This window comes from Loa loa (assembly GCF_000183805.2).
Source record: "Loa loa unplaced genomic scaffold supercont3.662, whole genome shotgun sequence".
NCBI classification, from domain to species: Eukaryota; Metazoa; Nematoda; class Chromadorea; order Rhabditida; family Onchocercidae; genus Loa; species Loa loa.
This window is the reverse complement of record NW_018108842.1, coordinates 1-13972: the sequence shown is the minus strand read 5'-3', so window position 1 is coordinate 13972 and position 13972 is coordinate 1. Positions and strand designations below refer to the sequence as shown.

The 13972-nt window shown below is 26.0% G+C and overlaps 1 protein-coding gene across 1 annotated transcript; it reads right to left on the bottom strand.

Annotated features, from left to right (window-relative positions):
• Positions 1–592: 592 nt before the first annotated feature.
• On the bottom strand, positions 593–12741 carry LOAG_05509 (paramyosin; the record flags this gene model as incomplete). The annotated part of the gene is made up of 17 exons (XM_003141046.1): positions 593–778; positions 1043–1330; positions 1564–1800; positions 1959–2078; positions 2667–2852; positions 2998–3087; positions 3276–3493; positions 3928–4075; positions 4246–4461; positions 4938–5120; positions 5451–5552; positions 6635–6778; positions 8671–8749; positions 10142–10308; positions 10596–10682; positions 10944–11000; positions 12610–12741. 17 exons carry the CDS (start codon positions 12739–12741, stop codon positions 593–595), a joined length of 2640 nt encoding a protein of 879 aa, XP_003141094.1.
• Positions 12742–13972: the final 1231 nt, after the last annotated feature.

Here is a 13972-nt window from a genome sequence, read left to right as displayed (position 1 = left end):
AATTAAAAAATTAGCAAATAATTATTTATCAGATATGTTAACAATATTGTTCGTTTGTTTGTTCAATTGTTTTTTTTTCTTCATTTATACAATAAAGAATAGTAATTATCGATTGATTGAATTAAGTTGACAATTTTTCGATCGATCAAATTTGGTTTGACAAGAAATTAGCGTACAAAAAATAGAAAAAAAATTATGGATAGCAGTAAACAAATCGTAAATATTTAATGAAAAAGAAATCGATAAAAATTTTCTCTCTTCTTTTTCTCTCCCTTCCCTCTCTCTTTCTCTCGCATATATGATCGCTAATTAAGGAATTTATAATTAAAGTAGGAAAGAAAAAAAATCTTTTTTTTGTTAATTATCAATCCATCCACTTTTTTTCTTGTTTTCTTTTTGTTTTAATTATTGATAATTTATCTTATCAACATTATCATCTTCATGATTTGTGAAAGTATTAGTGATAAGAATAGTACGAGTAGAAGTAGTAGCAGTAGAAGTAGAAGTTGTAATCATAAGAAAAGTTGTTATAAAGTTTGTTTTCTTGTTATTTTTTTTTCGTTGTTGACAATTAGCGCCATCCATTAATTATCTATTGCTCATCTTCGAGAACGTAAATTTTTGATGCTGAAGCATTTTTGCCGGTAACAACTGACGAACGATGTTTTGCACGAATAAGATGTAATGAACTTTCAGCTTGATCTGCACGACCTTCAGCATCTTCCAATTCACGTTGATATCGACGTACTCGTTGTAAATTAGCCATTGTTAGAGATTCCTTAAATAATAATTAATTCATTTGAAAAAAAAATCAGATTTAAATTTAATTTTTCTATGAAATCAATTTTTTTTATTTTTTTTGTTTTTGTGATAATAAAATATGTTATAAACTAATAGAAAAAAAATTTAAGTTATTATTTACAAAAAAAAAAAGAAAAAAGACTGTTTTATACTTTGTTTTCCACTTTTTCGTTTTCCTCTTCCTTCCTAACTAATAAAAATAAAAATTAAAGATTGAAAAAAATTTTTTTTTCAAACTTACAGCTTCTCCAAGTTGCCTCTTTTGAATGTTAAGTTTTTCAAGAAGCCTATCAGCAGTATCTTGCGCCATCACAAACATTTTATGTTCTTCATCAACTTGCATTTGAACTTCCTTGATACGCCGGTCTTTCTTTCGAAGCGCACCTTGTGTCTCCTTATGTCGACGTGTTTCTTCATCTAAAGCAGTTTCCAAATCACGTATACGTGTTTCAAGTTTAGCAATTACACGTTTACCACCCAATAAAGCTGCTGCTTCAGCTTCCTGAATTTGCACTTGCAATTGTTTTACCTAAAATAATGCACTGGATAAAATTATGAGGAAATTCATTAACTCTTTTAGTGAAGCAAAGAATTTCTAAAATTAATTAATAAAATTTGAAAAGACGAACTAAACGAAATATTATTAAAAACTAATCGCGTTCATTAAATTTAAATAATTCCGGAAGTTTTTTTCTTTCTTTAAAAAATATTGATTTGAATTAAATTTTACAAAAGAATTTTGATTTTTTATTTTTCTCTCACCTGCTCTTCCAGTGATTTCCTGAGAGCATCAATTTTCATGGAATGTTCCTGTTCCTCATGAAGTTGCTCAACAGCTCGAGCTGCATCAGCTAAGGCACGATTAGCCCGCTCATCCGCGGCATGCAATTCTTTGGTTGCTTCATCCAAATCAGCTTGTGCTGTTGATAATTCAGTTTCCAATTTATTTTTGATTGCTGTTAAATTATTGTTAACTGATACCAAGTCAGTAATACGACCCTTAAAAAAAAGTCGTAAATTTAAAAAGGAAGAAAAAAATACTTGACAGAAATAATTTCATAATTTTAATTAAATACTATAACTAATTAAAAAAAAATGGAATCATTTCAGGATTTCTTCAATACTATCAGATGGAAAAATATTTTAGAAATGCTTACATTAGCTTCTTCAAGATCAACTTCAGCTTGTTTACGAGCACGAATTGCATTATCAAGTGCAACCTTGCATTCTTCTAATTCTGCGCTTAATGCTGATACTTTACGCTGCGCCAAAGCATACTGAAATTTCACGTTTCACGTTTTACGTTATTTCAAGATATAATTGATAATGTTTGTAAATGAATGTACATTTAAACAGTTTTGTTATATAATTTTTTATTAAGTTTTACAAAAACTTTTGAAAATTTAAACTTAAAAATTTTTTGCAAAATTTTTAAATAAAAAAAACAAAAAACAAAAATCAAATTAAAATTTCTACTCAATTTCTTACTCATTCATATTGTATAAAATAAAATTTCGTTATAAGTTCAAAAATTTAATACTTGCTTTCTAAAATTTAAATAAATCAAGTAAACAATAGTTTATTGCATTTAAATTATATGACAGTTTTTATTATTATTTATTTCTATTTTCAATAAAAAAATATATTATTCCTTAGAAAAGATTTTATTTACAATTTATAGCGCTAGAGTTATTATATTTTTTTCTAAGCAAATTGCATGATAATAACAATATCTTTGATAAAAATTGATATGACAAGAGGTGTTGCTAATATGTGATATAAATGATAAAAGATATTAATAAGAATTTATAAAAGGATTAGGAATAATTTTTTGCATATCAATGATCAATTAAAAATTAATTTACCTGATCAAGGGTTTGTTGCAATTGACGTTGAGTATCTTCAAGTGATGCTTGTAGTACTTTAAGTTGTTCACTTTGTTTTTTGATCGTTTTTTGCGCTTCAATATTTGCCCGATTTAAGTTATCAACGGTCATTTCAAGTTCAGCAATTTCTGCTTGATACTTTTTCTTCAAACGAGAAATTTCTGCCTGAAATTTGTATGGAAAATTTGTAATTCAAATTTTATTTGAATGATTAAGGAAAAAAAAAAGGTGAACAAGGAAATGTGTAAAGTTTCGTTGTTTTTTTTTAAAAAAATTTTCAGGTCAGAATTTTACAAATTAATTTTTTTACCTTCATACGTGCTTCAGCGTCAGCTAATGCAGCTGTAAGACGATCAATTTCAAATTGCATATTTTTACGAAGTGCTTCCATTTCTTCCTCCTGAAATTCATCTACTGAATTAATTAGTTATTTGATACAAATCAGCTAGCTTATTCTGTCTAATTTACATGTCTTCATATATATGCAAAATATATAATTAATTAAAGTTGGTTTAATAAATTCCCACAAAAAGAACCAGTTTTTGATCTGCAAAAAAAAAGAAAAAATTCATTGCAATCAATTCATACCTTTTCTTGCAAGCGACGTTCCATTTCGATACGAAGTTGTTGCAATTCAGCAAGTGCACGTTGCGCACGATTTTCTGCATCGCGTCGTGCTGCTTCCGATTCCTTTAACGCTGTTTGCAGTTCACGAATTTCACCAGCTAATCGTGCATTCTCAAGATCAAGCTCATGCAATTTACGATTTGCATCAGCAAGTGCTTCTTTAGCTTCATGCAAGTCATCTAAAAAAAATTTTTCCTTTTTTTTTGCAAAAATTTAATCCCTTTTCTTTATTTTTCTTTTCAATTAGTAAAACATTGAAATTTCTACTCTGTAATTAATCATTAGAATAATTCCTTCCTCTCAACCGTTACTCCAATTATTGATTCATCTAAAATAATAATTCCCAACCACCAGTAATCCCCGAACCACTGGTGGCCTGTAAACTCTAAAGTTTGGGCCAGGATGGCTATTAAAAATTGTACTCTTTTTTTCCCATATTATAGTATTTTTTTCAAGCATCAATTAATTCGCTGGAAGTTTTGATTGAAGTATATTTTCAAGCTAATAGAATTTATTATTTTTGAACCTGATGGTCTATGTCATAAAGGAAGAAAATGAAGATGATCATTGATCAGGAAGAATTTATTTTTAAAGTAATTTAAAAACTTTAAACCTTGCAATTTTTTATTTTCTCGAGCCAATGCTTCCTTTTGTTCCACAGCTTTTTCGTACAAATTTTTCATTTTTTGCAATTCTGCTAATGCAGCACGAGCTTCACGTTGTGCTGCTTCAAGTTCAACGGTAAGTTCATCAATGCGTACCTAAAATTTTCAAATTTAATTCATACAGTAAAATTAATATCATTAAATTTTAATTCTAATTGACGATAACTGCGCTTAAGAAAATACACTTATAAAATTTAAATATTTGTAATATTATTAATGAAATTAACTGAATATATATTATAGGAATAATAGAATGATATATATACTTTAAGTTCGTTGACAGTTTTCTCAAGTTGTTCCTTAGCTCGTTCAAGGATTGCTATTGTATTTTGAGCTTTTTCCAAATCAACAATAAGCACTTCAACTTCACTTTGTAAACGTGATTTAGCTTTTTCAAGTTGTGAAATCTTTTGCAGCATTATTTCAATTTGTTCTTCATATTCCGCTTGTTTTTGGAGCATTTTCTTACGTAAATCTTCAACCTGAAAAGAAAAGAATAAAAAGCGAATTAAGAATGATTAATTATGAAAGGTAAATAAAAATTTTGAACCAAAACTAAATTTAAAAAAAAATAGTTTAATGAAACTAAAAATATAATCTAATGCAAAATAAAATAATTAACATTTTGAGCAAATAATAATGTTTGTCATGTCATTTTTCCCTTAGATAATAAGTAAAAGTATATAAATTCTAATTAAAAAAAAAATGAGACAAACAAAATAACAATAAATCATCCGTAATTATAGCAGTAATATATACTGAGAAATAGTACTTATTTATTTAAAGAAAAAGAAATAAATGCAATTATTAAATTTTAATTTAATCCTTTCAAAAATGTATGCTAAAAATTGAATACAAAATTGTAACAGAAAAATGGAATTGAAAGGTTTAATTTTTGCATAATTTAAAAATTATAAAATAATTTTATATAATTTAAAAAAGCTAAAATTTTGTCAACCTCTTCATGATGAAGAGCAACTTCGGCATCAAATTTACTCTTCCATTGGGTAATCTCGGTATTTGCTAATGCAAGTTTATGTTCAGCTTCAGCACGAGCAGCTGATTCTTCATCGAGTGCAGTACGTACGGAATCTAACTCCAACTGTACTTGATGAAGTTGTGCTTGAAGCTGAGAACGTTCCTAAAAAGAGAAGAAAAAGTAGATAAATAGATAAATAATTAGAAATTTTAAAAGAAAATGAAAATTATTTTTAATTTAAAAAATAAAAAAGAAAAAAATTGAGTAAAAGAGAATTTTTTATTTTATAATAAGGTACACTTAATCCTTAATCATTTATTTATTTGTTTTTTTGAAATTAATTTATAAAAATTTCAATTCTCTAATCTAATTACTTCACCCTTTTCTTGCGTTTTGATAAGCAATTGAAAAATTTTTCGATTTTTTCTTTTTGGAAACAAAATGTTTGTATTAAAATGATAATAGATAAAAGGATGAAAGGAAAAGCCATACACGTTCAGCATCTTCCAAACGTCGACGTGCTTCTTCAAGTTGTTGCGCAAGTTGATATTTGACATGTTGTAAATTATCCAATTGCACTTTTTGGTCATGAATCTTTAAAATAAGACAAATGATAAGATGATGTTATCAGTTGTACTCGAAACAAAAAAGGCAAGAGCAAAATTTGTATTGTAAATGAAATAAAACTAAAAAATTAGCATTTTTTTGGAATGAATAAAACTTAACTGAACAATTAGAAACATGAAATGATAAATTAAATTTTAAAATGAACGGAGAACAAAAATTGGAATGGAAAAAATAAATTTATTCGTATAAAAAAAAAAAAGAAGAAGAAATTGAAATTGATTGTTTCTTGCATAAAAATCAAATTTTAAATAAATAAACAATTTGGAATGAAAAGGAAAGAAATGGAAATGATTAGAAGTAACATGATGACAAATAGATTGATGAATGTATGTTAGAAACTTATCAGTGTTAATAACTGATTAAAAGATAATTTTAGAATTGGCATGATATGGAAATCTTCCTGAAAAATAATAAGGATTATAGTAGTAATTAATCATTTGTATCTTTTAATAATGAAAATCGATAAGATATTGAACCTGAAATATTTTCTAAATATATCAGATGTAAAGTGTTACCTAAGCATAGCATTTAATCACTTCAATGCAATACTATCTTAAAATCTAATCTGAAAAACTATACATCTATGATAAAAAATAATAATACGTAAACAAATATAAGTGAATAATTAGGTAAATAATTGAGTAAATAATTAGCACGAAAAAAAGCATTTATAGCAATTTAAAAAAAAATAAAATAAATTTCAAAAAAAAAATTAATTTTATGAATTGAATCACTTTCAATATAATATACTGAAACTTTTTTTTTTGAATCTAATCTATTTCATTTTATTTTTTTACTTATTTTCAACTTTCAGTCTTTTACGATAATTTTCCGGATTTCACATTTTGGATATCTTGTAAATCATTCAATTTCAATTATTTTCTTTATTTTTTTTTTCAAAATTATTTTGAAATTTTCATCTGGTAAAGATTATTTGAAATCATTTTCTTTTCTGTATCATAAATGTCATCAATTTTATGTCAACAAATATTTTGCATATCTTAAAATTAGTAGATGTCAGGAAAAACTGTCATATCAATAATGTCAACCTCTTTGAGAAGATCATTATTTTCAGCTTGTAAACGTTGGCGCTGTTGAGCTAAATCATTGACATGTCGATTCAAATCTTCTACCTTATTACCCAATTCGACTGTTTGTGCCTCAAAACGTTCCGCTGCTTTTTCTGCCAAATGCTATAAAATATGAAAAATGATTAAATGAGCGAATGCTTAACGAATGAATAAATTTGTTAATTAGTTATTAGCTAGCTAATTAATAAATTCATTTATTTATTTCAAAATATTATCAAGAATAAGAAGTAAAAAAAAAAACTTGCTTCAATAAATATGTTTAAAGTTTGAGAACAAGACTGGAAGTTATTTTTAGCACATATTTTAACTGAATAGTTCATTGCTTTACAAAAACTTCCTTTGGTTCATTAGCAGCTGTTATTAATTAATCATCCAAAGCATACTTGCAATCACAAAATTACAATGGATGTTGAAAATTTTAATTTTAACAATCAGAAAAAGTTTAGTAAAAATTTATTTTTAGAAATTTTAAAATGAAGCATTTTATAAGGCAATTTTAGATTAAAATATTAAACCAACTTTTTCCATTTAAACTTTTTTTTAAAAAAATACGACACTTTTTATCAATGTTCACATTTTTTTCTTTTGCATATTTTCTTATTCTTTCCTTCTTTTCTCGCAATAGTTATTCAAATGTTGAGAGGAAAAAATAAAAATTTGCTGGATTAAATAAAATTTCTTCGATAATTCAATTATTCGTTTGTTTTCCTTTCATTTATTAAATTATTTCAGTAAAAGTTTGATATGCAAATTGATAAAAATGTTATATTTCCCTTCGTTTCGTTTTTTTTTTCTATCAAATTTGAAAAATTTCATTTTCAAGTTGTTTGTTTCACTGTTTTTTTTCATAAAATTTCTCTTTTTATTTGGCAATTAGAGGAAAATGTATGATAATTATATTTTTACATTGTGTCTTTTGATGTAAAAATAAATAAATATCGATTTTAGATAATTTACTTTTCATAGAATAATCATTTATTTATAGAAATTAAATTTCCTTCTAAACGAAATATACAATGACAAGCTATCTTGTCATTTATTTAATCATAATTGCATCTTTGTCACATTTCCATTTCCTATTTACAATTCCATTCATTAATCGAATTCTATTGGCTGCACAATTAGTATTTCGCTTTTTTTTGTTTATTCATTTATTCATTCCTATTTCTTTTTCTCAGTTCGTATTTGATATTATGAAAAGGAAAAGGGAAATAAATTCAAAGTAAAGCAATCATTTGAAGCTATCGTTGTTTATTAATTATTTTTAATTTAATGTACCTTTTAAAATCTACTCAGTCACTTCATATTTGATAGTATGAAAGAAAAAAAAAGAAATTTAAAGAAAATAATCATTAGAAAATCATCTATTAGATCATTGATCATTTTGATTAAAGAATAGCTTTTAAAATCAATCCAATTTTTCTTTTCTTTTTTTTGCAAGAAAAATGACACATTCTTTTTTCAAAATTTCAACGAAATTTTTCTTTTTTTCTTTTGCTTAAATTTATTTCTCTTTTATTATTGCAAAATATTGCAAATTTTCTTCTTCTTTTTCTTTTTTTGTTTTGAAAAAAAAAGAGAAAGAAAAAAAAGCAAAAGAAGGGAAAATTTTTGGCCAATTTATCAAAATGCGCAATTATTCCAATTGAATTCACAAAAAATAAGACAAGAATGGATTAGATATAATGGATTAATCATTGTTTGTTTTAAACATTAGGAAGTAGTTTTTTGGTTTTTTTTTTCAAGAAGATTCATTTTAGCATTTAAAAATATCGCTTTTAAAAATATGAAAGGAAAAAAAAAAATTCGTTTCTTTTTTTTTACCTCTTCTCTTTCATCATTCATTCCTTCATTTTCTTGTCGTTTTTCATTTTTTTTATTTTTTTTTTGGTGTCATTTAGATGATGTCATTAATCATTCCTTTGACATAATATTTATCAAAAGCTTAAAAAGAGGAAAGGAGGAGGAGGAGGAGGAGGATGGATAAACGTCACCTTATCCTTTTGAAGTTGATCAATTGTCGCAGTAAGCTCAATTACTTCATGTTGCAGACGTTGACGTTCACGGTCAATTCTGAAAATTTCAACAATTCTATATGGTTCGTTATTTTTTATTTGTGATTAAAAATTTTTTAATCAAATTTTTTTAGATACTGAGTATAATAATGATCGTAATTGTCATTTATGACTAATCACCCAAAACGGTAAATAATTTTGTTAAAATGGTAGTTATTTACAGAAATATGCTAAAATATAACTTATAAGAGTTTCCCTTCTAATATATATATATCCATGCACATTCATTCCTTTCTCAATCATTCAATGCTAGTTACTCCTAGCACTAATTATTAATAACTGCTATTTCGATTTTCAATTGGATAAAATTTGCCTCATAATGAATTAGCTGGGAATTTTTATTCCAAAGCCCTTATTTTTTATATATTTTATAAAATCATTTAGAAAAAGGAATATATATAATTAATTCATTAAGCAAGTAAAACAAATACCAGTCGATTGATAAATGATTTCATTTTATTTTAAAAATTTCTTTCCCTTTTTTCTCTTTTTTCCTCGAATAATATACATTTCTAATCAACGAATAATATTGATTAAAATGATAACAAGTACATCTTTATCTCATTGATGCTAATCATTTCCATTTTTCTATTTCCTTTTTTTTTTGCATCAATAGAACGATTTAATAAGGAAAAAAAGAGGAGATGTTGGAAAGATGTCGTTAAATGGAAATGTTAATTTTTGCATCCAATTATTCTTGTTTCCTTTTTTTTTAAATTGAAAAAAAAAACTAAACTAAACTAATAGTCATTTTACTTTTTTATATTTTTTAAATTTCCTGTTAAACTAAAAGCAAAATATTTAAAAAAAAAAGGCTAAACTAACTAGCTAACTAGCTGCTAATTTCATTTCTTCCTATCACATTATTCATTTCAACAAACAAATTGCTTTCTCATTTTACTTCCACCTTCGCTTTCCTCATTCTTTTCTCTCATCATTATCGGCAATTATTAGATTTTAGAAAAATGGTGCGAGAAAAAAAAGCGAAACACTTAAAGAAAAAAAAAATTGTCATTAGAAAGCGGGCAGAGAAGAAAAAAACGAATGAAGTAAATAATTAAATTAAAAAATCGTCTTTAGAAAGTGGGTAGAAAACAGAGAAGGAAAAAAAAACGAATTGAATACTTAAGGAGAAAAATTATAACAAGAAGGTGGGTGGAAGAAAAAAAACCAATTAAATGAATGAAAATATTGAAATTTGTTGTATTAATTATTTTAAAAAAGATTTTAAAAAAAAAAAACTTATTCTTCTTTTCCTTTTTTTTTGTTTACTTCATTGAACAAAAAGTTATATAAACAATTAATAAAAAAAAAAGAAGAGAAAATTCTATACAAATTAAACAAAAAATGAATGAGCAAAAGAGTGAAAAAGTGTTTAAAAAAAACAAACTTTGAATTTTTCTTTTGTAATTGTTCAATTTGTTCACTGTAATCGAGACATGCATCCTGATGTTTTTTACGTAAAACATTCATTGCATCTTCATTTTCCAGTTGTGATTCTTCCAATAATTTTCGTAATTTTTGCAATTCAGCTTCACGTTTACGATTTGATTCAATCTAAAATGTTATAAATGATGGAATAAAAAAAAAACAAAATTGTTAAACAAATATGTCAATAATTTGATAAAATAATTACCAAAAAAAAAAAAAAGAGAAAAAAAGTTTAATGAGCAATTAGTTGTATTACCTTATACAATGCTTGATAAGCTAATATTATATAACATTAAATTTATATTTAAATCAGTTAATGTCATATAATATTCATATTACGCCTTATATTACAGTGCAATATTATACATGATATATACCTAATAAGCTAACATTATATTATATTAATATTATACCTGGCTATCAGTGGTACCTTCAGCATCTTCAAGTCTATCCGTTAGTGCTATTAGTTGTACGCTAAGGTCAGCCCTTTCTCGTTCGATCTGAAATTCTTTGTATTTATAAATATTTGTTAAGTAATTATTTATCTTGCAATGGGAAAATTTTTTCAGATTTGAAAATTAAACAAATTTTTTATTAAATCATACGACTCAATCATTCATTTTTTTAATATTTCTTTTAAATTTCAATAAAATTTTAATCGTTGAAAAAGGTTATTGAAATTTTGCCATTTTGGATATTTCAGTTTAATAATATCTTTTTTTTAAATCTTTACTGATATAAAAGAAAAAAAAAGCACTAACTCTATTTCGAAGTTCACGTTCGGATTCGAGATCTTCTTGTAGGAGACGAATCTTGTCCTAAAATTGGTAGAAAAAAGTAGATAATTAGTTAAAGTTGAGTGACAATAGGTTAATAGGAATGACAACAAAGTAAAAAATGACAAAATGGTTAACATAATTAAATGGAAACAAATTATAATTAGCAAAAGAGTGAATGAATATATTTTGTATATTCTCTAAATATTAAAATTTTGATCAAATTCATTAAATTTGAATTTGTATATTTTCAGACTGTTTAAATTTATCAAAATTTTATCCAATTTTTAAAGTTGCTAATGATTTCATTAATTTCTTTGTTCCATTCAGATGATTTATTAGTAGTACTAAATAAATTAATTGCACTTAATTATTTTTACAGTCGTACTAATGTCTTCCTACGGTGGAATGAATTCACAGCAGTTTGATTTTTTTTTGGCGATGCTAAGCCTTATTTCATGTCGAAGCAAATTAGTATGGTAGTACCGTATACTTTAAATGCTTGGAAAGCTTTGTTTTTCTGTCCTCTTTTCATTATTTTGAACGAGACATATTGCATAAATATTTAACCAGTCGAATTTACAGTAGTACTGATTTTTTTTTGCGTGATGCAGAACGTTATTTCATATCCGTCTCAGTTTACTACGATAGTACCGTATGCTTCAAATAACCGTATGCAAAGTTTCATTTTTTTTCTTTTATTTTGCGCTTATATTAATAACTAAAATATGTAATAGGTGAAATATGCTAAAGTATTTAGTATATATATCTATAATATTTTTCAAAGCGAATTTTCATTTATGAATTTGAAATAATTATTTTTTAAAAATTATGTTGCAATTGTTTTCTTCATTTTTTATGTCTTTCAAATTCTAGTTCTAATATCTTTTTCTAAATTTCCATCTTCTCGTTAACTTTTTTTCCCTTCTTTTTCTTTCAACAAATTTTGTCACCAAATTTTGTTTAAATGATCATAAATTAGAAGTACCGCTCATTCTATTATTAAATTCAAATTGCCATTATAAATCCTTGTTTTTTTATTTTTTCGAATAATGTTATCGTAATTTGAAATGGAATCTTTTTTGCCTTTTTAAATTGCGCAAAGTCCATATTTTTTTTTCGTCAATTTCACAATTATTGGAAAGCTTAATTGACCTTAATTTAATCCAATTTATGATGGGATTTTCTCAAACAAAATTGTATTACAGTTTTTTTTGAAATAAAAGTTAAAATTTCGGAATTAAAATTTCCTTATTTGAATATCTTATTGATAGTGCGTTATTTCGATTTGAGCATTAGAATGATAAATGCCTGATTAGAAATATAATAAATTTTCGTTATAGCAATTAAAATGATAATTATATCATTTATCATTAAACTTTGATAATAATTCATTTGATATCGATATTAACTATTATCGTTATTTATATGCAAAATTGGCGTTTCTTCGCCTCTTTCCTTTTTTTATTTAAATTATAGCAACAAAAAAAGTTTAATTCATTATCAAATTTTTAAAATATAAATTAAATTTGAAAATAGAGTGACAAACAAACAAATAAGTAAATATATTAAAGCAATAAACAAATATTTTTCAATAAAACAATAACAGGGATAATTAAATAAATAAATAAATGAATAATATGAAATTTACCTCTAAACGAGTTAAACTTCCCAAATCAGCAACCGACATACTACCGAATGCAGCCGGTAAACCACCAAAAGCACTCATTGATGGACTTTTGTAAAGCGCAGCTGAAGGACTACGATACAATGAACCGGACATTATTTCCGTTTCTTCTTCTTCTTCGTCTCACTTATTCTTTTTCCCTTAATCGTTATTGAGCTAATTATGCTGTCATTTAAATTAATATGAAGAAAAAAAAAGAAAGGAGAATGAGATTTTTTATGGAAATAATAAATTTGATCTGGAAAATGTAAAAATTTTGTAAAGTCAAGGATTTGAAAAGGGAAAGACTTGTTATAATTCATTAAAAATTTGAATAAAATAACACTGAATATATATATGTATATGTGACAATAATATTGTATGTGACAATAATATTGCGCTCAAAACAGTTAGTAATATTCTGTTAATGTAAAAATTAGGGACGAAATATTGTTACAACAAGAAAATATATGAAAAGGATTAGAAGGAAGGAAGGAAACAATTGGAATAGGTTTGAAAGGATATGATAATGAGGGAGAAGGAAGGGAAAATGGAAGGAAGCAAGAAGATAAGGAGAGGAAGTTAATTAGTTAAAGTTAATTAATTGAGGCCAATTATGTGTAGTGGGAGCTTTTTTCACCTTTAGTTAATACACGAAAACTTTTTTTTCGACATAAATATGGAAGGCGAGGTTGACACGTAAAAAACGTAAACAATACACGTACGTATGGATTGGATGTCGTAGATTCCAAGTTGTTGTAATCCTACAAAATGAGGAAGAATAGAGGAGGAATAAAGATGCGAACAATGATCGAAACTGATGGAAAGTTTAAAAGTAAAGCAAAAGCAATTTCTAACCCAATCAGCAAACAACAACAATAGCTATCATTACTAGAAATGAGGGAAGAATCGGGAGAGCAAGGAGCAGGGAGCGGGGAGAGGCGGGGGGGGGGAGGAAGAGGAGAAGGAGGAGGAAGAGGAGGAGGGAGAGGAGAATGAAGATGAAGTTGATAATGGGTAGTATCGGTAATGAAATAGGAAAAGCTGAAGTGGTAACAAAGTGTAAAGTTTTAGAAGAATCATTTAGCAATAGCATCCTGAAGAAATGCAAACTTTAGATCAGTTTTTCATTTCTACTCCTTGCTAATCTATCTATCCTCTTCTCCTCTTATCCAATTCTCCCCGATCTCTCTCCCTCCCCGACTTATTCCTTATCCTTATCCCCGTTTCCCTTCCTATAAATTGTGATCTTCTATCACCCGATCAGCTTACTAGCCTGATTAGCTTTACTTCAAGATAGATGTCCGTGATATATATATATATATATATATATATATACAGACATAGT